Here is a 25,676-nt window from a genome sequence, read left to right on the forward strand (position 1 = left end):
CCCTCCACAGATGCTGCCCGGCCCACAGAGCTCTTCCAGCATTTTGTTGTTTTGTTCCAGATTCTAGCATCTTCCGTCTCGTGTCTCCATATTAAAAGTTACATCCATTACACAATGTTTAGAATCGTGGTTCAGCCGGCTGGTGGTGAAGTGGCATCCGCACCGGACTGCGAGGCAAGTGGTCCCGGGTTCGAATCCGGCCGACTCCTTGCACGCTTTCCATCCGTTCTGGGCTGAGCATCGAGCTAGCAACTCGGCCTCGTAAAAAACAGACAAAAATGCTACAGAAACGGCAAGGTTGCCACCCGACGCGCCACAAGGAACAGAAAGGAACAATGACAACAAGAATTGTGATTAAGATATCAGTGCCTTTGAATGGTTCTGAGCTACTATGTGATTCATTGAGAACAGATGAACAATTACATAAAAAAATAAAAAAAATGCAAGTCCTATTAAAATAACACAATCTCTCTGTGTATAATTAAATGTAATTTGCAGTAGCTTGAGCAATTTAAGTGAATATTTTGAAGAAATATCACCTGTAGCAAAGATCTGATTTAATTATCACTGCGGCTAGCTCTCATCAAGTCACTGCTGGCTTGCTGCCTAACGCAATCCTAACTATGTATTGTTATTTGACAGCACTCCTATTCCATGGCTCTGAGAGGGTGTCAGATTTAATTAAGGAGATGATATTCTTGCTGCTGCTGGATAGGCTGAACAGCTCAACTAGTAATTATCAAATGCACCACACCAATGCAAAATGTTGTTTTTCACTCATCCCCAGAATGTTTGGATCATCAATAACTCTGCCTGCATCTCCACAACAATTAATAAAATCTACCTCATACATTCAATGGCCAATTTATTAGACACCTCCTGTACCTAATAAAGTGACTACTGAGTGCATGTTCATGGTCTTCTGCTGCTGTAGCCAATCCATTTCAAGGTTTGATGTGTTGTGCGTTCAGAGATGCTCTTCTGCACACCACTGTTGTAATGTGTGGTTATTTGAATTACCGTCTCCTTCCTGCCAGCTTGAGCCAGTCTCCTCTGAACTCTCTTTTTAACAAGACAACTCAGCAGTCAGGCAGCAGCTATGGAAATGAATAAACCGTGAATGTTTCAGGCTGTGACTCTTTATCAGGATTGAGAAGGAAGGGGAAGACACAAGAGTAAAAAGGTGTTTTTGTTCGATGCTCCGTCCGCCAGAGAAAGCAGGATCTCCCAGTGGCCACACATTTTAATTCCACATCCCATTCCCATTCTGACATGTCTATCCACGGCCTCCTCTACTGTAAAGATGAAGCCACACTCGGGTTGGAAGAACAACACCTTATATTCCATCTGGGTAGCCTCCAACCTGATGGCATGAACATTGACTTCTCAAACTTCCGCTAATGCCCCACCTTCCCCTCGTACCCCATCCCTTATTTATTTATTTATATACACACTTTTTTTCTCTCTCCTTTTTCTCTCTCTGTCCCTCTCACTATACCCCTTGCCCATCCTCTGGGCTTCCCCCCCTCCCCCTTTTCTTTCTCCCTGGGCCTCCTGTCCCATATCCCTTTTGCCAATCACCTGTCCAGCTCTTGGATCCATCCCTCCTCCTCCTGTCTTCTCCTATCATTTCGGATCTCCCCCTCCCCCTTTCAAATCTCTTACTAGCTCTTCTTTCAGTTAGTCCTGATGAAGTGTCTCGGCCCGAAACGTCGACTGTACCTCTTCCTAGAGATGCTGCCTGGCCTGCTGCGTTCACCAGCAACTTTTATGTGTGTTGCTTGAAATCCCAGCATCTGCAGATTTCTTCATGTGTAGGTGTCTTTGTTGACAGAATTGCTGCTCACTGGACGTTTGCTTGTTTTTTTGCACCGTTCTCCATGTGTAGGAGGGAAGCATTTGCTAGATCGTATAGTAGCTTAAAGGCCGGCACAAGGGCTGAAGGGCTTGTACTGCCCTATGATCTAAAATATCTGGCGCTGTGTAACAGCAGCAACCTTCAACATTAACAACCAGCTGTCACTCCCTTCAACTCTTGTACACCATGCTCTACTCTACTCTAAATGTGTGGCGTCTGAGCAACATCACCCCCCTGCATGCACTCAGCTCCAGTGAAGATAAGATCATAAGACCTAGGAGCAGATTAAGGCCAGGAATAGCAGTGGAAGTAGGTATGATACTGGTAGATAGACACAGGAATATGCAGGGAATGGAGGGACATGTACAGGCGGAATACATTTAGTAGAATTTGGCATTGTGTTCAACATGGATTGTACTGTTTTGTGGTGTCTCTCTATCAGTAGCTCTGGTCCATGGGGCTAGCCATTGTCCTATCATGCATCAGACCACCCCCCCCCCCACACCTCTGTATGCTGGTTCAGAATAAACTTCCCCATATTGAGCACATCTACACAGAGTGCTGCCACAAGAAAGCAGCACCTATCATTAAGGAACCCCACCATCGAGGCCGTGCTCTCTTATCACTGCTGCTATCGAGCAGGAAGTACAGGAGCCTCAGGATCCACTCCACCGGGTTCAGGAACAGTTATTGCTCCTCAATCATCAGGCTCCTGAACCAGAGAGGATAACTTCACTCACGTCAACAATGAACGGATTCCACAAACTGCACACTCACTTTCAAGTCAAGTTCTCAGTATTATTTATTTACTATCTATTTATTATTGGTATCATGTCTTTTGCATTTGCACATTTTTTGTTCTGCTGTTCTACTGTGAATACCCACAAGCAAATCAATCTCAGAGTAGTATATGGTGACATATATGTCATATGATAATAAATTTACTTTGAACTTTGAACTTTTCTAGTATTCGTGGTTGTAGATCTCAGTGGCAATGTAAACATCTATTACCCATCCCTAATGAGCAACCATATTGTTAAGTCCAGAGAATAGGTGAGGAACTGAAGAATGTACAGCAAGTTTTCAAAGTAAAATAGCAGCTTTTTCAGATTCAGATGCATTTATTTACCATGTGTACATCGAAATATACAGTGAAATGTGTCAACAACCAACACAATTCTAAGATGTGCGGGAGGCACACCCATTTTTTATTTATTTATTCCACTCCATATATTTTATTTATTTTGTTTTATTGATTTTACTTTAGTTCCAAATCCACTGAATAATTTAAACCTCAATCCTCCGGCTTCTCTGGGATTTGAACCTAGGTGTCACGGTGGCATAGTGGTTAGCACAGCAATTCGAGTTCAATAACCACCTCTGTTATACGTTCTCCCTGTGGCTGCATGGGTTTCCTCCGGGTGCTCTGGTTTCCTCCACAATTCCAAAAGATGTACTGGTTGGGGTTGGTCAGCGGCAGGCCTGCTATATTGGTGCCAGAAGTGTAGCAATGCTGGTGGGCTGTCCCCAGCACATCCTCATGTCAAAGTACATACTGTAGATGTGACAAATAAAACTAACCTTTCATAATGTAAATCTTTAAATTAGGCTTGTATACAAACAGAAATAGAAGCAGGGATAACTACGATATACTGTAATACTGCAGGACTATAGAGGTGTGGAGAGGTTGCTGAGCAGGTAGGGATTACAGAGACAAGAAGGGGCAAGTTGGCGCCTGAGGATTTGAAAACTAGAATGCGAATTAAAGGCTGACATGATTAATCACTGCTTCATTTTTACTTTCTCTGAGCAATGACAGGTCCAAATAAAACATAAACACAAGAGATTCTGCTGATGCCGAAAATCCAGAGCAACAGACACAAAATACTGGAGGAACTCAGCAGGTCAGGCAGCGTCTATGGAGAGGAACAAATAATGTTTCAAACCGAGATATTTCGTCAAATAAGATACGTTTGAAGTGTAGCTGTTGCCTTTTGCAGATGTGCAAAAACTCTACTCAGCTTTATCCAACAGACTGGGCCAGTCTGTTCAAGCCATTCTAACTCTATCACTGCCTGGTATGAATGGGTCAGAAAAAGTTGCAGGGGTTTGTAAACAGCCAGCTCCAGCTCTGAGGACATCTTCAAAACGAGATGCCTCAAAAAAGTGAGATCCATCACTAAGGAACCCCATCACCCAAGAAATGCCTGTTTCTCATTGCTACCATCAAGGACAAGACACAGGAGCCTGAAAACTCACATTCAGCGCTTTAGGAACAGCTTCTTCCCCTGCACTATCAGATTTCTGAATGTTCCATGAACACATGAACACTACCTCATTATTTTTTGCTCTCTTTTTGAATTACTTACTTAAATTAATTTTTAAAACATCCATTTCTTATTGCAATTTGTAGTATTTTTACATATTGTACTGTAATGCTGCCGTGAAACAACACATTTCATGACATATTGTACAACGCAGCCAGAACTTGAGGACCTGAGTTATTGGGAAAGGTTGAATAGATTTGTACTTTATTCCCAGGAGCGTCAGAGAATGAGGGTAGATTTGATAGAAGTATACAAAATAATGAGGGGTATAGATAAGGTAAATGCAAGCAGGCTTTTTCTAGTGAGGTAGGGTGAGACTAGAATGAGAGGGTACAGGTTAAGTGTGAAAGGTTAAATATTTAAGAGGAAGATGAAGAGGATCTCGCAGAAGGTCGCGGGAGTGTAAAACAAGCTGCCAGTGGATGTGGTTTAAATTTCAACATTTCAGAGAAATCTGGATACATGGATGGAAGGGGTGTAGAGGGCAATGATCCGGGTGCAGGTCAATGGGACGGGACAGAATAATGGTTCAGCATGGACTGGATGGGCAAAGGGCCTGTGCCTCTGCTGAGGAGTTCCATGATTCAAAATGTCAGCGGTATTAAATCTGATTCTGATTCAGATTCATCGATGAACTGTCACCGATATCACTACAGCTTGGATGTTTAAAAGTTGGAGAATGCTGCAATAACGGTCCAATCACAATGCTGCCTTTAAAATGGGGGCTCAAAATGTTAAGAGATTCATTTGAAGCTATGATTTGGTGCTGTCTGCCTCTTAGCTCTATCTATTTCATCTGCAGAAAATTACTTTATAATGCATTACAATTCAGGCGCTGCCTTCTGCGGTGACATTCCTTCAGTGATGCTCCAGATTAATGCTGAGCCGGTGTTGCGTTATTGAATGCAGTGTGGGACCAAGGTCAGGCTAATTTACACAGTAACGAAAGGATTGGAATTCCACACGTAGCTCACCTATAGCGGCTGCTGTGAGTTAGACCCCAGCCAACCATCTCATTAACTTCTGCCAAATAGACAGACTCAGCATGAGTGGCTCTCTGCAGAGAATGGGACCTTAGGAACTACATTATAGGAAATCCAGCAGTTCGTGTAGCTCTCAGTGACCCAGAAGGTAAGCAGACAGCACGGCACCATGTGGATCATCAAGGAAACTCTTTCATGTGCAGCAAATGGTGTCTCTGGCGACCACGCGACCCACTCCCCAAGGAAGGATCTTCCCTCTTCAAGACACGAAGGAGATAGCAAAAGGCTGGGCCGACTAGTGTTATTCCTTAGAGTGTAGGAGACTGAAGGGTGTGTAAAATCATGAGGAGTATAGGTAGGGTGAGGCCACACAGCTTTTTCCCCCAAGTTTTCCAAGTTCAAAGTTTAAAGTAATTTTTTAAAATCAAAGTACATACAGTACATGGCAATATATACTACCCTGAGATCAGAATCATTCAGGTTTAATATCACTGGCATATGTTATCGAATTTGTTGTCTTTGTGGCAGCAGTACATAATAATAGAAAACTACAGTGAACTACAGTGTATACATAATAAGTAGTTACCTAAGTAGTGCAAAATAATATTTAATAAAAGTAAGGTAGTGTTCATGGGTTCAATGTCTATTCAGAATCAGATGGCAGAGGGGAAGAGGCTGTTCCTGAATCGCTGAGTGTGTGCCTTCAGGCTTCTGTACCTCCCACCTGATGGTAACAGTGAGAAGAGGGCACGTCCTGGGTGATGGGGGTCCTTAATGATGGACGCCGCCTTTTTGAGACATTGCTCCTTGAAGGTGTCCTGGATGCTGGGGAGTCTGGTGCCCGTGACGGAGTTAATTTAAGTTTACTAGTCTTTGCAGCTTATTTCAATCCTGTGCAGTGGCTCCACATACCAGACAGTGATGCAGCCATTCAGAATGCTCTCCACAGCCCATCTGTACGCCTGTACCCGTTTTCTCGCGGGCATTCACAGTAGATACACAGTAACTTGAGGGCAGAGGTGGAAGTTGAGAGGGGATAAACTGAGGGGCAACTCCTCCTCACAGAGACTGGTCTGTGTATGGAATGAGGTGTAAGAGAATGTAGTGGGGGAAAGTAAAATAATGACATACAATATAAAACACATTTGGACAAGTTCAAAGTTCAAAATTTAAAGTAAATTTACTACCAAACTACACATATATAACTATATACAACCCTGAGCTTCATTTTCTTGTAGGCATACTCAATAAATCCATAATAGGACAATAACCATACCAGAATCAATCAATGACCACTTGGGCATTCAACCACTGTGCGCGGATAGGAAAAATTTGCGGAGGTTTGGGCTAAATTCAGCCAAAGGGTCCAGGTGAAAATGGGTATCTTGGTCAGCATGGATGAGATGGGTAGAATGGCCAGGTTTTCATACTGTATTATTTTATGATTTTGGGTGGTGTGGTGGATATAGGTCTCTACAAAGGAGGTGTAAGGCACTCTTTCCCTCCGCTAGCCTGCAGTCCACCCTTGGGCAAGGTGTAGCAGCTGCTTCACCCCCCGATCAGGGTGATGTGAAGCCATGGGGGCAGGCAGTGGATGGTCGGATGAGCAGCTGGTGCATATCACAAGTCCTGGTTATGTGACCACTGACGCCAGGCAGACAATCTCTGAAGAGTATTGATAATGGCTGGGGTCACCCATCTTGTAAAGACACCACCCAGGAGAAGGCAATGGCAAACCACTTCTGTAGAAATACTTGCCAAAAACAATCATGGTCAAGACCATGACATCATACGACACAGCACATAACGATGATCATGATTTATGTGTTAACTACTCTCAACTCTGTAGAGCAACTGTAACCATCTATAAATGGACCATGGACCATCTATAAAATTAACCACCTGAGCTTCTTAATGGCACTTATCATCTGTACTAATTAGAAGGGTCAGGGCAGAAGACACAGGGAGCACTACCCTGATTCCCCTCCTAGTCACACATAATATTTACAATAATATCACCATTTCTTCAGTGTCACTGGGTCTAAATCCCAGAACTCCTCCCCAACGGCACTGTTCACCTCAATATAGGAAGGATGTGGGAGCTTCAGAGAGGGCACGTCGGAGATTTACCAGAATGCTGCCTGAATTAGAGAGTATGTTTTGTCAAGATAGGTTGAGTGAGCTAGTGCTTTTCTCTTTGGAGAAAAGGAGGATGAAAAGAGACTTCATAGAGGTGTATAAGACAATAAGAGACATAGATTGAGTGGATTTTTCCCAGGGTGGGAAGGGATAATATGAGGGGGCATAATTTTAAGGTGTTTGGAAGAAAATATAAGGGTATGTCAGAGGTATAAGAAGGAGAATCCTATCTGCAGGCTGAGAATAAACGGGGAAGACATAAAACAAGTACAGAACCTTTGCTACTTAGGAAGCTGGGTGACATCAGATGGCAGGTGCGACTTGGACATCAAAAGAAGAATAAGGATGGCAAAAGACACCTTTACGAGAATGAAGAGTATACTGACCAATACTAAACTAGGCATGACAACCCGCCTCAGAGTACTGAAATGTTACATCTATCCAGTTATGTTATATGGCTCAGAATGTTGGACAATATCTAGTCACATGAGGAAACGAATCGTAGCAGCAGAGATGTGGTTTTTGAGGAGGATGCAAAAATATCATGGATGAAACGAATATCTAATGAGGATGTCATGAACAGAGCAAACACAAAAAGAGAAATAATGTATGAGATCATGAAAAGGCAACGTAACTTCATTGGACATGTGATTAGGAAAGAGGAGTTAGAGTGCACGGTAATTATGGGAAAGATTGAAGGGAAGAAAGCAAGAGGAAGTCAAAGACAAATGATGATGGAGACAGCAGCCAGAGAACTGGAAATGAATACCAATGAATTGATCCACTTGACCCTAAACAGGAGTGTGTGGGCCATGGCAGTCAAAGCTGAAACTGGGCATGGCACCTGATGATGATAATGATGTCAGAGGTGATGCTTTACACAGAGAGTGGTGGGTCCATGGAAACCTCTGCCAGGGGTGCTGGTAGACACAGATACATTTGCGACATTGAAGAAACTCTTAGTTGGGCACATGGAAGACAGATAAATCAAGGGTAATGTAGGAGGGAAGAGTTAGGTTGATCTTAGAGTATAGATAAAAGGTCAGCTCAACACGGAAGCCTGAAAAGCCAGTACTGTGTAAAGTTCTATGCTGTCTAGCACCGTGCAATTCAAAATGGCAGCACACCAAATTCAAAATGGCAGCACACCAGCGAGGGCCTATTAGTCACGGACAGCTGATATGCTGGCTTGCTGAGATACCCACATCTCTTAAATTCAGATTAATTTCTGCACATGTACACTGAAACATGCAGTGAAACGTGTTGATTGCACGAACAACCAACACAGTGAGCTGGGGGCAGCCCGCAAGTGTCGCCACACATTCCAGTTCCCGCAGAGCATCATCACAATGTTCAGCAGAACAACATAAGCAAGACTAGCAGAAACAAAACATCAGCAAACAAGTCCTCTTCCTCCCTCCTAGCTCACACAGCCACCTACTCACATACACAGATTCAGTCATCCAACCCCAAGACAGGCTGCCTCTGGGCCTATGGGCCCCCAACCTACAATCCCCAGCACCACCTAGTAGACTCACAAATTTAGGGCCTCTGCCTTCTGGACATACCATCAAGCCCTCAACTTCCTAAAAAGCAGACCATTAGCCGTGGAGGCCTGAGGCCTGGAAACCCCTCACTGTCTTTAAAACCTACTTCATTAACCGAGGTTCAGGCCACCTGTCCTAATAAACAAGTTGTGGCACACTATGTCCAATTAAAATGCTCTGGGGTGTCTTTGTATGCTGTAAGACCCAAAATCAATTCAAAATGTTGTCTATTGAATGTATCCTGGGTGGTCACAGACTGTATAGTCAATAACACTTTAGATCCTCAGCCAAGATATTCAATTTGCTGCAAACTTTGGTTAAAAGCTATTGGCTATAATTTTGATAACGCTGTGGGTAACAAATAATTTGAACAGAGATGCAGCATGATTGATGGAACAGCAAGTGTTCAAACAAAGCTAACTAGAGGAACACACACAAGTGCTGGAGGAATTCAGCAGGTCAGGCCCTGCCTATGCAGGGGAAAGGCAGTGAAAGCTTCAGGCCAAGACCCTTCATCAGGACCAGAAAGGAAGGGGGAAGATGCCAGAATAAGAAGATACGGGGGAAGGAGGACGAGCCAGAACATGATAGGTGAAGCCAGGGGGCTGGGGGGAGGGCTGAAAGAAGCAAGAAGCTGGGAGGTGATAGGTGGAAAAGGTACAGTGTCGGAGAAGAAGAAATCTGATAGAAGAGGAGAGTGGACCATGGAGAGAGGGAAGGAGGAGAGGCACCAGGGGGAGCTGATAGGTAGATGAGGAGAAGAGGCCAGAGTGGGGAACTGAAGAAGATTGGAAGGGAGAGGGGGAACATTACTGGAAGTTGGTGAAATCGATCATCTGCTCTTTGGTTTTGCTGACATTGAGTGAGGAGCATGAGAAGCAGTTGTGACACCATTCAACCAGATTTCCATTCTTGGCTAAGTATCAACCATACCAATGCTTCAAAAGAGGCTTGCTGCCTGCCGCAGATGAACAAAATGCTGGATGAATGCAGCCAGATGCTTCATTAAACTATTAAATGTTTTCCAGAAATAATCTCAGGACATACCGCAAGGCCCCCTGCTGACGACCTTGATTCTACGTTGTTGAGTACACTGGGCCATCTCCAGCTCACATTCATTGCTGTACGTGGAGTAATCCGACCCGCAGACAGGAGCCACCACCGATGGACAGGCACCTCTTTTGCAGACGCAGGTTCCCTTGTCTGGCTCTCTCGGATCCCTTTCACACACGGCCCCAAATCCACAGAGGACACCTCGGCACACTGGGGAGAAAGGAGACAAACCTGGTTAAAGACGTCATTTTTTTTTAACAACACAAGACACCGGACACCTGCCAGCTGGTTTTGAGGTCACTACGGAGGTAAAGGGTCAGGGTAGGGTTAAGGGACAGGGCGAGGGGCAGGTACAGGCCAGGAGTAGTAAATGGAGAAAAAAGAGCAGGAACCAACATTCAGGTCAAGATGGCGCCAAACGGCCATGTCTATCAATGTTGTGGCTCAGATTTAGTAACACAAAAGTCTGAGGTCAAGGACTGAAGGTCTTGAGGCAGCCATCCTGGCACTGGAGGCCTGTTTGTGTGTGTAAGTGGGTGGGAGGGAGGGAGAAAAAGAGATTGTTTTGCTGTTGTTTATCTTGTTTTCAAATTTATTATCAAAGTTTGTAGACATTATACAACCTTGAGTTTCATCTCCTAACAGGCAGCCATGAAACAAAGAAACCCAAAAGAACCCATATACGGACATCTCACATCTCTTGGAAGTTCCGGGAGTCTCCGGCATATGAATAGTGGCTCCCTGATGCCCACAAATTATATACAATATCACGGAAATAAATTTTTTTGAGAACAAGCGAGAGAAAAGCAAGAGAGAGTGCGCGCACGCGCGAGAGAGAGAGAGAGGAAGCGAGCGAGAGCGCACAAGCGAGAGTACAAGAGAGAAATCAAGCGAGAAAGAGAGCGTGCCAGCGAGAGAGCAAGAGAGAGAGCACGAGCGAGAGCGTGCCATGGCAGAGTGTTCCAAAAAATATAAAACGTACGTCACCCCAGACTACACTAAAGTGTACCCCTGCCAATAGAGGTCAAAATAATGACAATGTTGTTCGCTGCACTGTTTGCAACAGTGACTTTTCTATTGCCCATGGTGGGTTAAGACTGTAAAAGATGTGTTGAGGTGAGTTTAACAGGTGTCATTCATTCATTAGCATAGCTAATGTTATTTAAACTAGCTGGCCAGCTGCTAAGGAGCTACTCTGTTGCAGACATCCCACCTCTCCTGGAAGTCTCCCGCAAATTGATGGTGCTACCTCCCTGAAGTGAGTTTTTGCAGGGTGGGGTGTCTGCATATATTAAAAAAAACCATCAGCAACCCAATGTGCAGAGATTAAAAAAAACATTATGCTCATAAAAAATAAATAACCCATATAAAAAAAATGAACACACAATGTGTAGAGAAAAAAAACCCCACAAGCAAAGAGCAGTCTGAACTAAAGCCTGCAAGAGAGTGCCATAGTTCAGCGCAGAGCTGAGTTTAGTAGTGCTGCTATTGCCGCTTCTCGTGTTACTCAGCTGAACATTGTGGGCCTGCTACATTGGCAACAATTGTCTGTGTTGCTTGTTAACACACACTACGCATTTCACTGCATGTTTCGACATACATGTGATAAATAAATCTGATTGGAACACACAAAATGCTAGAGGAACTCTTCACAGCCTGAAAGGTCAACTATTTATTTCCTTCCATTGACGCTGCCTGACTAGCAGAGTTTCCCCAGTATTGTGTGTGTGAGTATCATCTGCAGAGTCTCTTGTGTATATGTTTTCCAACGATCCCAGTCTCTGCTCCACTGCACAAATCAGATTTCACTAAAACACAAAATTAGGAGCTCATCAACTGACTGCCACTGTGCTGGTTCACTGATAACATGCCTGGCTCAAATACGAGAGATTGCGATAGTATTGAGTTCCCTGTCTGCAAGGCCCTAGACTCAAAAGAAGAAGTTATGCCCTCTCCGATATAGATATCTACGGGTACTCTCACTATAGCTACTGTATTCTCTGTACACTGTATCACTGACTCTCCAAGGACTAACTTAATTTCCTGCCTGGTCTCTGTGACGTGGTTTAGCTGCCAATACCCACTGCTTTTGGATGGCAATACCGAGAGATGTCTCCATCAAAGGTGTGACGCGCTTCTTCCCTCCGCTAGTTTACAGGTCACCCTTGGGCAAGATGTAGCACCTGCTTAGCTCCCTGAATCAGCGTCAGGTGAAGCCACGAGAGCAGGTGGTGGATGGACGGATGAGCAGCCGGCGCAGATCACAAGTCTTCGTTATGCGACCACTGACAACAGGCAGGCAGTCTCTGAAGTGACACTAGGCACAGGAGTGTCTGTACATGACGTGACTCTGACAGGAAATGATAACGTAGTGGTGGTTGGGGGTGTGGAGGGGTGGGTTAGTGGGTGGAGGTGTTGATCAGCCTTACTGCTTGGGGAAAGTAACTGTTTTTGAATCTGGTGGTTCTGGTGTGAATGCTACGTGGCCTCCTCCCTGATGGGAGTGGGACCAACAGTCCTTGAGCAGGGTGGGTGCCATAAGACAGAAAAGTGGAATTACGCCATTTGGCCCAACGAGTCTGCTCTGCCATTCTATCATGGCTCATTCATTATCCCTCCCAACCCCATTCTTCTGCCTTCACCATCCAAAACCCTTTCTGACGCCATTCCCATTAAGCTCTTCTGTACCTTCTCCATGATAGTCATATTCTCCCTCTCACTGAACTGAAAATGCCCAGGATTCAATATGATATTTATACTCTACATCAGTCTAACATAACTTCTTAGCATTTGTCATTTATGATCTGGTTCTAAAGTTTGGAAATCATAATCTACTTTTGAAAAACTGTTCTAATAAGATGTCTTGCCAACTTAAATCTTCATGTATATAAAAGCAACTATATTTCTCTGTTCTTCAATCCTCTATAAGGTATTACCATTCAGTTTCTTCGTTCTTCTGAAGAGCATTTACACACTTCAGCACTGAAGAGCATTGGCTGAGTGCCTACCCGTCTACCAGATATAAACAGAGAGTGCATTGGCATAGCGATTAAGAGGTAAAATTGCCTCTGAACTAAGATCAGTCGAGCCAGTCTGCATACAAAAGGCATGGGGCCCACACAAAAGGTTGGTCCACATGCTGCAAGAGTACGGAGATCTGAATTCCATCGTCAATCACAGTAAAATGGAGCAGACATGAACTGAGTAAGATGAAGGTAGCTTAGACAGGGAAAACTGGTGGCATCTGGGGACTGAAAAGGTGGCTTCACTCACTTAATCAAGTTCAAGATCAGATTCTATTTTATTGTCATTCAACCAGACTCGTATACAGCTAATCGGAACATCGTTCCATTGGTTCAAGGCGCAAAACACAGTACATATAGTTAGACACGGCACATATGGTTATGATCCAACTCATACAGTCAGAAAATAATAGCAGCACAAGTCCCCAGGTGGCATGGCCTGAAGATTGACAGGGTGACATAACGTTGGAGGTGCAAGTTTATACATGACAGTATAATGTTGACACAATTATAATAAAACAAGCAGTGGTCTAAGAATGTGTGAAACAACAGCATGAAAAGTTTAAAAGTGACCAGTGCAGGATGTTCCACCAACAGATTTTATTTTACACAAAGTGAAAATGATGGCGGTATGGTATTACAGCGGTTAGCGTTAGGCTTTACAGTGGCACTGAAAAACCAGGGTTCAATTTCCACCACTGTCTGTAAATAGTTTGTAGATTCTGCCCACGACTGCGTGCCATTCCCCAGGTGCTCCACTTTCCTCCCTTATTCCAAAGATGCACAGGTCAGGGTCAGGGTTAGGAAATTGTGGGCATGCTATGTTGGTACCGGAAGCACTGCGACAATTGCGGGCATCCCCCAGCAAAATCCTCGATGCAAACAACACATTTCACTGTAAATTTTGGTGGACATGTGACAAATAAAGCTAATTTTTAAAATAGTGACTAATGAAAGAAACACAAAGGCTTAAATTTAAATGTATAATTCTACTGAATCTTGTCACATTAATTAATCACCTATTGTAGAGTGTCCGCCTTTTCTGTTCTTGTTTCCCCATTCAATGTCAGGAAACGTAGAGGAGGCCTGACCCAAATACAGAGCAGTGCAGCTGATTTAATGGTGAGTGATAACCTTAATAATTGGCCACAAAACAAGAGAGAACAGACACTTAACACAAGTCAACGAGGTAACTGAAAGCTAGGAGCCACTGGCTGAGGCTGGCTGGTTCGTATGAGTGAAGGATTCTGCGTGAGAGTAGGGTTTAAATAGGCTGCAGGTGATCAGTTGGAAATGAGTGGCAGGTGACTCCTATTAGCTGGGTGGAGACTGGGATGTACCTGTCTGTGCACACATGACATTCTATAGCTTTGTCTCTTATTCTGTGACTTGCCTCCACTTCATTTGGATGAAATAAAGCTTCAGATTATTGTTATTAACAAGCCAGACTGCAACAACTTTGCAATAATATTCATTTCTCTTTGCATAGGCTCATCCTTACAGCTGACAGATCTGCTCTCTAATCTGGTTGCCTGCTGTAACAAGTTTTAATCCTTCAGAGTTTCACTCAACTACTAATGCCCAATTACTCGGCTGTGACAAATTTGTAATTTTAACACATGCAGACAAGGAATTAACTCCACCGTGGATGGTCCCAAGCCTAGCTGCAAATGGAGGAGGGCTGGGCATGGGGCTAGCAGCCCCATCTCGTAAAAACCCAGTGCTACAGAAACGCCCAAAGAAGCTCCAAAGAAATCCCCTGGAATCAGAATTACAATCAGGTTTAATATCACTGGATTATGTTGTGAAATTTGTTGTGCATAATAAAAAAATATAAATTACAGTAAGTATATACATTAAGAAGGTTAAATTAAATTAGTACTGCCATAAGAGAAAAAAAATGTAGTGAGGTAGTACTCATGGGTTCATAGTCCATTCAGAAACCTGATGGAGGGGAAGAAGCTATTCCTGAATCATTCAATGTGTGTCTTTAGGTACCTCCACCCTGATGGGAGCAATGAGTAGAGGGTGATGGGGGCCCTTAATAATGGATACCATCTTTCTGAGGCATCACTCCTTGAAAACGTTCTGGATAGTGAAGAGGCTAGTACCCTTGTTGGAGCTGATCTTCGCTTATAAGATGTATAGGTGGCCTACACCAGGGCTTGAAAGCTGGCCCAAGATACAGGTCTCTGTGAGCTGCATTCGTCTGCCTATACCCCAGTAGGGGAAAAGGACTTAAGAAGACGAAGAAGAAACAGGGAACTGGAAATAAATAGAGTTTAATAAAAAGGATAAACCTTAGCCATGATTGTTCTTTCACATTTACGTTAATTGAATGTGTTTTGGGCCAAGTAACCAAGGAAGGTAACTTGAGTTAAGTTAGAAAGTAGTTGTGATTTAGTGAATGTAGAATTGATTTGGAAGATCTGTAATAAAAAGGAAGTTCTCAAAATACTCAGCCAGTCAGGCAGCATCCATGGAAAAAGATGCTTCCAACCAAACAGGCAGAAGTCACATTGGAGAGAAGTTGTATAAGATGTTGGCAAAGCCTCATTCGGAGTACTGTGTGTAGTTCTGCTCTCCTACCCACAGGAAAGATATTATTAGGATTGAAAGGGAGCAGAGAAAATTTGCAAGGATGTTGCTGGGTCTTGAGGACCGGAGGTATAGGGAAAGGATGAAAAGGTTCGGACTTGATTCCCTGGAGTATAGGAGAATGAGGGGAAATATAATGAAGGAATACAATATTTTGAGGGGTATAGATAGGGTAAATACAGCAGGTTTTTTTTCAATTTAGCGACACAGCTCAAAGAGCTTAGCAGGTGAGGCAGCTTCTATAGAAATGAATAAACAGTTGACGTTTTGGGCCGAGGCTCTTCTTCAGGACTGAAAAGTAAGGGGGAAGATGCCAGAATAAATAGGTGGGGGAAGGGGAAGGAGGATAGCTGGAAGGTGAAAGGTGAAGCCAGATGAGTGGGAAAGGTAAAGGGCTGGAGATGAAGGAATCTGATAGGAGAGGAGAGTGGACCATAGGAGAAACAGGGGTGGAGGGGCACTGAGGGAGGTGACAGACAGGAGAAGAGATAAGAGTAGGGAATATAAGAATAGGGAAGGGGAAGGGAAAAAAAATACGAGAAGGAGAAAACAATGTTCATGCCATCAGGTTGGAGGCTACCTGGATGAAATATGAGGTGTTGCTCATATGAGCAAAAACATCAAAAACCCAGAGATGATGCAAACCCAAAACAAAACAAAAATTGCTGGAAAGGCTCAGAAGGTCAGGCAGCATCTGAGAGGACAGAAATACAAGGAACTTTTCAGATCAAAGTCTCTTTGAAGGAACTGCTTACCATTTAATATTCTGATGTCATTAGCTGGCTACACATTCGAAAATCGGGGTAGTGCCTCAGGATACACTTAATCCATTCAAGGTTGAAGTGAAGAAGATTTTAAGAGTCATGAAGTACTCAGTACACACCGACCATCAGGCACCCAGAGACGCTAAACTCATTTTATTTATCTATTCATCTATTGGCCTGTTTGTTTGCTTGTTAGTCTAGCTATCTATCTCGAGAAACTGGAGAATGGGGTTGAGAGGAATAATAAATCAACCATGATGGAATGCCAGGGAGACTCGAGTCGCTGAATGGCCTAATTCTGTTTCTATTTCTTATGGTTTTATTATATTTAAAGTGAAGATTGACAGGTTCTAAATTAGTAAGGGTGTCAAGGCTTACAGTGAGAAGGCAGGATAACGTGGTTCAGAGGATAATAAATCAGCCATGAGAAGGAATGGTGGGGCAGCTTCATTGGGCTGAATGGCCTAATTCTACTGAGAGTGAGAATCATGGTGGGAAAAAGGGGAAGGGAGAGGGGAGGGAGAGGGAAGCACCAGAGAGACATTCTGTAGTGGTCAAAAAAACAATTGTTTGCAATCAGATGACCTAGCCTGGTGTCTCAGGGCTGGGTGCGCTGGACTTGCACCAACCCCACTCCCACCCCTGCCACTCCTTCCTGCCACCTGGCCACACCCCTCCCATGGCACTCCACCCACGCCATCCCCAACATCCTTCGCTCTCACCAGATTTACAAACTCACTCTCTGCTCCATGTTGACAAATACAGTACTGTGCAAAGGTCTTAGGCACCATAACTACATTTACTGTATGTGCCTAAGACTTCTGCACAGGACTGTACATACTTATTCAGAGACACAGCACAGTAACGGACCCTTTCGGCCCAACGAGCCTGCACTGCCCAATTACATCCCATCTTTGGAATGTGGGAGAAGACTGGAGCACCTGGAGGAAGCCTACACAGTGACATTCCAACTCCTTAACAGAGAGCTGCGGAATTGAACCTGGATCACTGGCCCTGTTACAGCGCTATGCTAACTGCTATGCCTCCTTGATGCCGTAGATTTCTATTAATTTTGTACAGATCCTACCGCTTATCCACAGTCAGGGGTAATGTAAATTGGTATATCATTGTCAGATGTACTGTGGTATACAGTGAAAAACTTTGAATTGCATGCCATACATCTGTGGAGGCCAAGTCATTGGGTATGCTTAGAGCGGAGGTTGATAGATTCTTGATTAGTAGGGGTGTCAGCAGTTACAGGAAGGTCGGAGAACGGGGTTCAGATGGAATAATAAATTAGCCATGACCGAGTGTTGGAACAGACTTGATGGTCTAATTTGGCTCCTATTTCTCAAGGTCCTCACTGGATCAGGGTACCTGACCTAGGAGGCTTCTGCCAGAGGTTGCACTGGTATGTGCATTGAGGGCCAGCAAAGATGATGTTACAAGCTTTCATCAAGAGTTAGAAGAGGTTTAACTTCGGTGGTTGAAGTGATTTGTATTTTCTCTGTAAAGACAGTGCAAAGTGAGATGCATTCAAGGCCAACAGGTCAGCGTCAACCGAGATGGATTATAATTGGTGTCTGCCAGTTATCACTCCATTACCTCCCAGTCTCTGGAATAAATTCCACCATTTTTTCCTTTAACCTTAGTTATTTCTTAACGATTAAGTGGATCTGTCAGAAATGGAACGTTTAATAGTCAATTGGTTTACCTTATTCACATACTTTAAATTCAATGCAGCCAGCCATGCCTGACAGTGACAATTCAACCATTCTTCAGGAAGAAATTTGCAACATTATCTTTCTTTTTATATTCTTAAAAGAATTGCCAACTCTAATTTCTCTCCTTGGCTGCTCGAGTACAGCCAGTCTACAGCACCCACTTGGTCCTGGTGCCTGCGCTGTCATTTGGAATATATAAGAAGGTCATTCTAGCCAATCCCATCCGTTTGACCTCATCCAGCCTGCAATTCCCCGCAAACATGGGAACACCAGAAAATAGGAGCAGGAATATGCTGGTCAGCCCCTCTTCTCATTACCACCATCAGGGAGGAGGTATGGAAGCCTGAAGGCTCACATTCAACATTTCTCGAATGGACAATACACCCATGAAAACACCACATCACTACTTTTTTTCCCTCTCTTTTTGCACTATTTAACTTTTTAAATATATGCAGCATATACACATAATGTAATTCACAGTTTTTATTATTACATATTGCAATCTGTTGCCACATAACAAATTTCACAGTGTATAACAGTGATATTAAACCTGATTCTGATTCTAAAATCATCAATTAAAAACTGATGAAATACCAATTGTTTATTCTTTTCCATAGGTGCTGCCTGACCTGCTGAGTTACATAGAACATAGACAGTACAGCACAGTACAGGCCCTTCGGCCCACAATGTTGTGCCGACCCTTAAACCCTGCCTCCCATATAACCCCCCACCTTAAATTCCTCCATACACCTGTTCCTCCAGCATTTTGGGTGTGTTGCTATGGATTTCCAGCATCTGCAGATTTTCTCGTCTCATCTATTTATTTATCAATCAATCTATCTGTCTGTCCATCTGTCTATCTATCAACTACTATCCATCTATCTAAACACAAGAGGTTCTGCAGATGCTGGTCATCCTTCCAGTCCTCCCACTTTCCTATTCTGGCTTCTTCCACCTTCCTTTCCAGATCTGATGAAGGGTGTCAGCATGAAATGTCAACAGTTTCTTCATCTCTGTACATACTCCCTGACCTGCCTAGTTCCTCCAGCGTTTTGTGTGTCTATCTGTAGTATCTTTCACCTATTTATTTAGAGAAACAGCATGATAAGAGGCCCTTCCGGCCCAATGAGTCCACTTCACCTAATTACACTCATGTGACCAATTAATTGACTAAGCCCCTTCTCAAACCTTTATTCACGGTAATCATGGCCAATCTGGTCCAGACCAAATCTCCATGGACTCTGTCTAGATATTTCACTAACCTGGTAGAGCTGCCAGCATAATCAAAGACCCCACCCAACACAGTCATCTTCTCTTCTTCTCCCCTTCCATCGGGCAGAAGGTACAAAACATTAAACACACTCACCACTAGGCTCAAGGACTGCTTCTATCCTGCTGTTACAAGACCCTTGAATGGGAGGAAACCAGACCACTTGGAGGAAACCTACATGGTCATACACACTCCATACAGGGAGAGGCAGGAATCGAACCGGGGTTGCTGGCACTGTAATAGTGTTGTGCTGACCACTACACTACCCTGTTGCTTACAGTGCACTGAGAAAGAAGGTCAAACAATAACAATGCAGAATAAAGTGTTAAACTACAGGAAAAGTGCAGTGCAGATAGACAATAAAGTTCAAGACCATAATGAAGTAGATTGTGAGGTAAAGAGTCCATCTTATTGAACTACAGAACCATTCAATAGTCAGATAACAACGGGGTACTTTTCCGTGGATTGTCACCCTGTCGTGGTGGAGAGGCTTGTGTGGTCCTGTGATCCCGAGAGCAATGCCGTCTGGAGCTATGCTCCTGGTAGGGTTACCCATGGCGGTAAGGTCGAGGGTGAGGTCCCTGACAAAGAACAATCCAACCAAGACCTCAACGGTGGAACAGGTGGACGAAGTTACTTCGAACTCAACTGCTATGAAGACGGATGAAGGCTGCAACAAATCCATCAGTTCCAATCGTCGTGGTTTCTATGCCATTGGAATCAGTTGGTTGATTTGTGAAGTATCGTGTGCTTCTTGGAGTGCAACATCAAGTACACATTAAACAAATACGCGCACAGGCGTCTTCACTCTGTGGGACACTTCTTCAGAACGAAGACCATCATCCTCGACCTCAAGGGATAGCCACCACGACGATGAACAATGGGGTAGATGTGGTCCCTGAGCCTGGTGGTACGTGATTTCAGAATTTTGTATCTTCTGCTCGATGGCAAAGGGTATGTGGTCTTCGATTATGCTGGCTGTTTTACTGGGGCAGCTCCAAGTGTAGACAGACTGTATTTGGAGCCAGTTTCACAAGCTGGGAATATCAGAATTTCTTACCTTTCATCCCTGCAGAAAGAGATACTAGTTGACCAGTCCTGATGAAGGGTTTCAGCCCGGAACATCGACTCTTTCTTCCTCTCCATAAAAGCTGTCTGATCCGCTGAGTTCACCAGCCTTTTGTGTGTGTTGCTCTGGACCGCAGCAGAATCTCTTCCGTTCATTAGTTCACCGTTAGTATGTTGGGTTTAAACTCAGGATTGCACTTACACAGTAACAGCAGTTAGCACGACACTGTTACTGGTCAAAGCATCGGAGATTTCAGAGTTCCAGTTTCCACTGTAAGAACGCTTGTATGTTTCTCCCATGTGCACATGGGTTTCCTCTGGGTGCTCCTGATTCCTCCCACAGTACAAAAATGTTCCAGTTAGTAGGTGAATTGGTGATTGTAAATTGTCCTGTGATTAGACTAGGGTTAAATAGGTGGTTTGCTAAATAGGGGGTCAAAGAACACTGAGGCTGTCTACAAGAAGGGTCAGAGCCGTCTCTGTTTCCTGAGGAGACTGAGGTCCTTTAACATCTGTCGGATGATGCTGAGGATGTTCTACGAGTCTGTGGTGGCCAGTGCAATCATGTTTGCTGTTGTGTGCTGGGGCAGCAGGCTGAGGGTAGCAGCCAACAGAATCAACAAACTCATTCGTAAGGCCAGTGATGTTGTGAAGATGGAACTGGACTCTCTGACGGTGGTGTCTGAAAAGAGGATGCTGTCCAAGTTGCATGCCATCTTGGTCAATGTCTCCTATCCACTACATAATGTACTGGGTGGACACAGGAGTACATTCAGCCAGAGACTCATTCCTCCGAGATGCAGCACAGAGCGTCATAGGAAGTCATTCCTGCCTGTGGCCATCAAACTTTACAACTCCTCCCTTGGAGGGGCATACACCCTGAGCCAATAGGCTGGTCCTGGACTTATTTCCTGGCATAATTTACATATTACTATTTAATTATTTATGGTGCAACTGCAACGAAAACCAATTTCCCCCGGGATCAATGAAGTATGACTATGACTATGACTATGACTATGACTGAGCTGTGGAGTTAGTTAGTCTGGAAGGGCCTGTTCTGGGCTGTATCTCTAAACCAATAAAAAATAAAAAGCATCACTGCAACTCTGCACCGTCCATTGAGTGTACTTAAATCTGAACTGATCTTAATTGAATTAAAATAGCAAAGAAGAGACTTGTTGATTGTGTAATCAAGTCCCAGCTATGCTTATACTTGACTGCATATTTCTCCACTCTTGCTCGATTTGTCACGTGATTTGAAGTTATCTCCGAGGGAACAGTCATGAGGAATCTCCGGAGAAACTAGCTCGTCCATACTTCATTGATAACTGTTGGAACTTGTTACCGTGTGAACCAAGTGTGATTTATCTGAGATGTTGGAAGTGTCAGTGCTATTGTGCTTTTTATCAGGACAGAGAAAACAGAATACAGCACAGGAACGACTCTTTTGGCCCACAATGTTGTGCTGAACCAAATGTATCAGTAATCAAATCGCCAACTACACTAGTCCCTCCTGCCTACACAATGTCCACATCCCTCCATTTTTCTCACATTCATGTGCCTATCTAAACATCTCATAAAAGTTCCTAATGTATCTGCCTTTACCACAACTCCAGGCCACACGTTCCAGGCACCCACCACTCTGTGCAAAAAAATTGCCCCTCGTATCTCCCATGAAACTACCCCCTCTCACCTTAAATGTATGCCCTCTGGTTATTAGACCCTGGGGAAATGATACTGCCTGTCTACTCCATCTATACCTCTCATAATCTTATAAACCTCTATCACATCTCCCCTCAGCCTCTGTCACTCCAAGTTGTCCAGCCACCAGTTACGGCACGTGCCCTCTAATCCAGGTAATGTGTTGGTAAACTTCTGCACCTTCTCCAAAGCCTCAATAATGAGGCAATCAAAACTATAAGGAATACTCCCAATGCAACCGAACTGGTGTTTTATAAAACTTCAATATAAGTTCCTGATTTTTGAACTTCTTGCCTTGACTAATAAAGACAAGCTTGCCATATGCCTTCTTAACCACCCTATCATCCTGTGGAGCCACTTTCAGGGAGCTTCGAACACGGACCCCGAGATTCCGCTGGTATATTTAAGTTGGCTGTTTACGGAATTGTGGACCGTCCTCGTCTCTGTTCTAAATGGATGTCCCTCTACTGAAAACATACTCTCCACAGCCACTCTATCGAGGTCTTACATTCCCTCATTCTGTGAGATCAAGGCTGGCATACTATCGAACTCCAAGTACCCATCTTTGTCCTTTATCTCTTCATGGCCACTCTCCTTGAGATGTCATATGAGCCTCTTCCACCAGTATAAATCACAATGTGAAATAATTATTCAGTTGGCCCACCATTTCCTTTGCTGCAAGGACAATATCCCCGTCATTCAGTGGTCAACATGGCTCTTGGCCTCCTTATTTCTCCCAATGTGGTTACATTATTTTTCTGTTAATTTCATTTCTACCCAATCTTTGGCAGTATTTATTGTTTGTTTTCTATTACTTATTTAGAGATACAGCACAGAACAGGCCCTTTCGGCCCAATGAGCCGGGCCGCCCAGCAACCCACGGGCCTGATCACAGGACAATTTACAATAACAAATTAGCTGCTAACCAGTACATCTTTGGACCATGGGAGGAAACTGAGGCACCCAGAGAAAACCCATGGGGAGAATGTACAAATGGCTTATAGACAGTACCAGAAATGAACTCGAAACTCAGATATCCCCCAGCTGTAATGGTGTCACGCCCACCACCACACTACTGTTACTGTTTCTAATTTCTATTGCATTACCAGCATTTAATATGCACTCTTGCTTTTCTCCTCACCCATATCTTTCCTCGTGGGGTATAAATTGCTTTCTTTATCACAATAAATTGTACTTTGAATACTTCCTACCAATCGCCTTCAATTTAATGCATTGCTTAGTTTACTCTGAACTGCTTCTCTCTCATCAAATTGTTATCAATCCTCCCCAAGAGCAGAATCTTAATCACTGTTTTGTGTCGATGCCATCATATCATGATTGCCATTTGATAAGTCTTAACATACTGTAAAGCTGCAAACTAAACCCAGTCATCATCAAGTCTAATGTGATCTATTGTTGGCAGGGACTAAACGATATTGAAAGATATTTTGATTACACTGAGGTAATATCTATCTGCCCGAAAGAGCCTTCTTATCAAATCCTGAATTAAGATGTTGTCTTTATTATATACTGGTCACATTTCTGCAGTTAAACTTTCTACTAATCCACAACTGTTACAAAGAGCCTGCAGTGTTTTAGATTCTGGTAGAACTCCACCAGAGTTTAAAAACTTCTCTATTTAAGAAGTTGGAGACTTGCTGTGCGTCAGTCTCCTGGGGCCTGGGTTTGGGGACCTGCCAGTGTAGGTGTGTAGATTGGTAGTTGGGAGGGAGGAAAGGGGCTTGTTTCATTTTATTGCATGTTGTGTTCAGTTCTGATATGTCCTGCCAGGCATTGTGGGCATGTTATGTTGGCGCCAATATGTGTGCCAACACTTACCAGTTTCCCACAGCACATCCTTAGGTTGTGCCGGCGGAACAACCAAAAGACCCAATTACCAACCTTAGACAAAGTTACTCTCTTTCCCACAATGCACCAGAATATCTGGATCTCAGACACCTGAGGACCCACCAATAGACAACCTCTACAGTCACCTGATGACCCACCAATCGAAAACCCCTACGGCCAACTGAGGACCCACCAATAGACAACCCCTATGGTCACTTGAGGGGTCACCAATAGCCAACCCCTATGGCCACCTGAGGGGTCACCAATAGCCAACCCCTACGGAACCTGAGGACCCACTAATAGACAACCCCTATGGTCACCTGAGGACACACCAATAGACAACCCCTGTGGCCACCTGTGGACCCACCAATAGTCAACCCCTATGGTTACCTGAGGGCCACCAATAGACAACTCCTATGGCCACCTGAGGACCCACCAATAGACAACCCCCTACGGCCACCTGAGGACCCACCAATAGACAACCGCTATGGCCACCTGAGGACCCACCAATAGACAACCCCTGCAGACACCTGAGGACCACCAATGGACAACCCCTACGGCCACCTGAGGGGTCACCAATAGACAACCCCTACAGACACCTGAGGACCACCAATAGACAACCCCTACGGCCAGCTGAGGGGTCACCAATAGACAACCCCTTAGGAGAAGATCATACTTGACTCGAGTGATCATACCAGTAACACAAAAAACGTGTTTCATCGTATGTTTTAATGTACATGTGATAGATGTTTCTTACATTCACTGTAAGTGCCCACAAGAAAATGAATCTTGGAGCTGCATATGCTGAGACACTGTATATAGACTTTGATAATACATTTACTTCGAACTTTAAACAAATGAATTTGAACTGCACCCATATAGGATCTCCCCTGGTGTCTAACCTCTTTCTAAGTCATTTTTCAGCACAGAAACACGTTCATTTTTAGTTACAATGACAACTCCTCATCCTATAATTTACTATACTTTTTCTAAAACATCTTATCAAGATTTAAGATTCAAGATCCATTTATCACCTGTACATCGAAACACACAGTGAAGTGCGCCATTTGCATTAACAACCAACACACCTGAGTGTGTGAGGGGTCAGCATGTAAAACAAACAAATTAGATCTCTGTTACAACCATGAAATACAGATCTTGTTTTTACATTAAAAATATAGTATATGGAGTTTTGCATGAGGTCCCTGTGCATCTTTGGCAAATCTGACAGCTGTGCCAGGGCTTGAATGCTATCACCTCTCACAAAGTGAAGTCAAACGACATGGGTGATAACAGGGCTTCACTTCCAGATGAGCTCAGTGCCTCCTATGCTCACTTTGACTGTCAACACACGGAGGATCCATCACAAACTCCCACAGCCTCTGACGATGCTGTGATGTCAGTCTCTGAGGCCGACTTGAATCAGAATCAGGTTTATTATCACCGGCATTTGACGTGGAAGTTAACTTAGCCGCAGCAGTTTAATGCCATACATAATATAGAAGAAAAAAATAATAATTAAAAAAAAATCAATCAATTACACTATATGTATATTGAATAGATTAAAAATCATGCAAAAAACAGAAAAATACTGTATATTAAAAAAAAATGAGGTAGTGCCCAAGGGTTCAATATCCATTCAGGAATCAGACGGCAGAGGGGAAGAAGCTGTTCCTGAATCGCTGAGTGTGTGCCTTCAGGCTTCTGTACCTCCTTCCTGATGGTAACAGTGAGAAAAGGGCATGTCCTGGGTGCTGGAGGTCCTTAATAATG

General features: G+C 43.8%; 1 protein-coding gene across 4 annotated transcripts in view; it reads right to left on the minus strand.

Annotated features, from left to right (window-relative positions):
• Positions 1-25,676, minus strand: part of agrn (agrin) — a 546,801-nt gene that overhangs the window by 179,613 nt on the left and 341,512 nt on the right. For all 4 annotated transcript variants that reach the window (XM_072245169.1, XM_072245168.1, XM_072245171.1 and 1 more), the window contains one exon: positions 9,902-10,117. In XM_072245169.1, the coding sequence (XP_072101270.1) occupies positions 9,902-10,117 (216 nt within the window). The remainder of the gene's footprint in view (positions 1-9,901; positions 10,118-25,676) is intronic.

The sequence above is a fragment of the Mobula birostris genome, chromosome 27 (genome assembly GCF_030028105.1).
Source record: "Mobula birostris isolate sMobBir1 chromosome 27, sMobBir1.hap1, whole genome shotgun sequence".
Classification (NCBI taxonomy): domain Eukaryota; kingdom Metazoa; phylum Chordata; class Chondrichthyes; order Myliobatiformes; family Myliobatidae; genus Mobula; species Mobula birostris.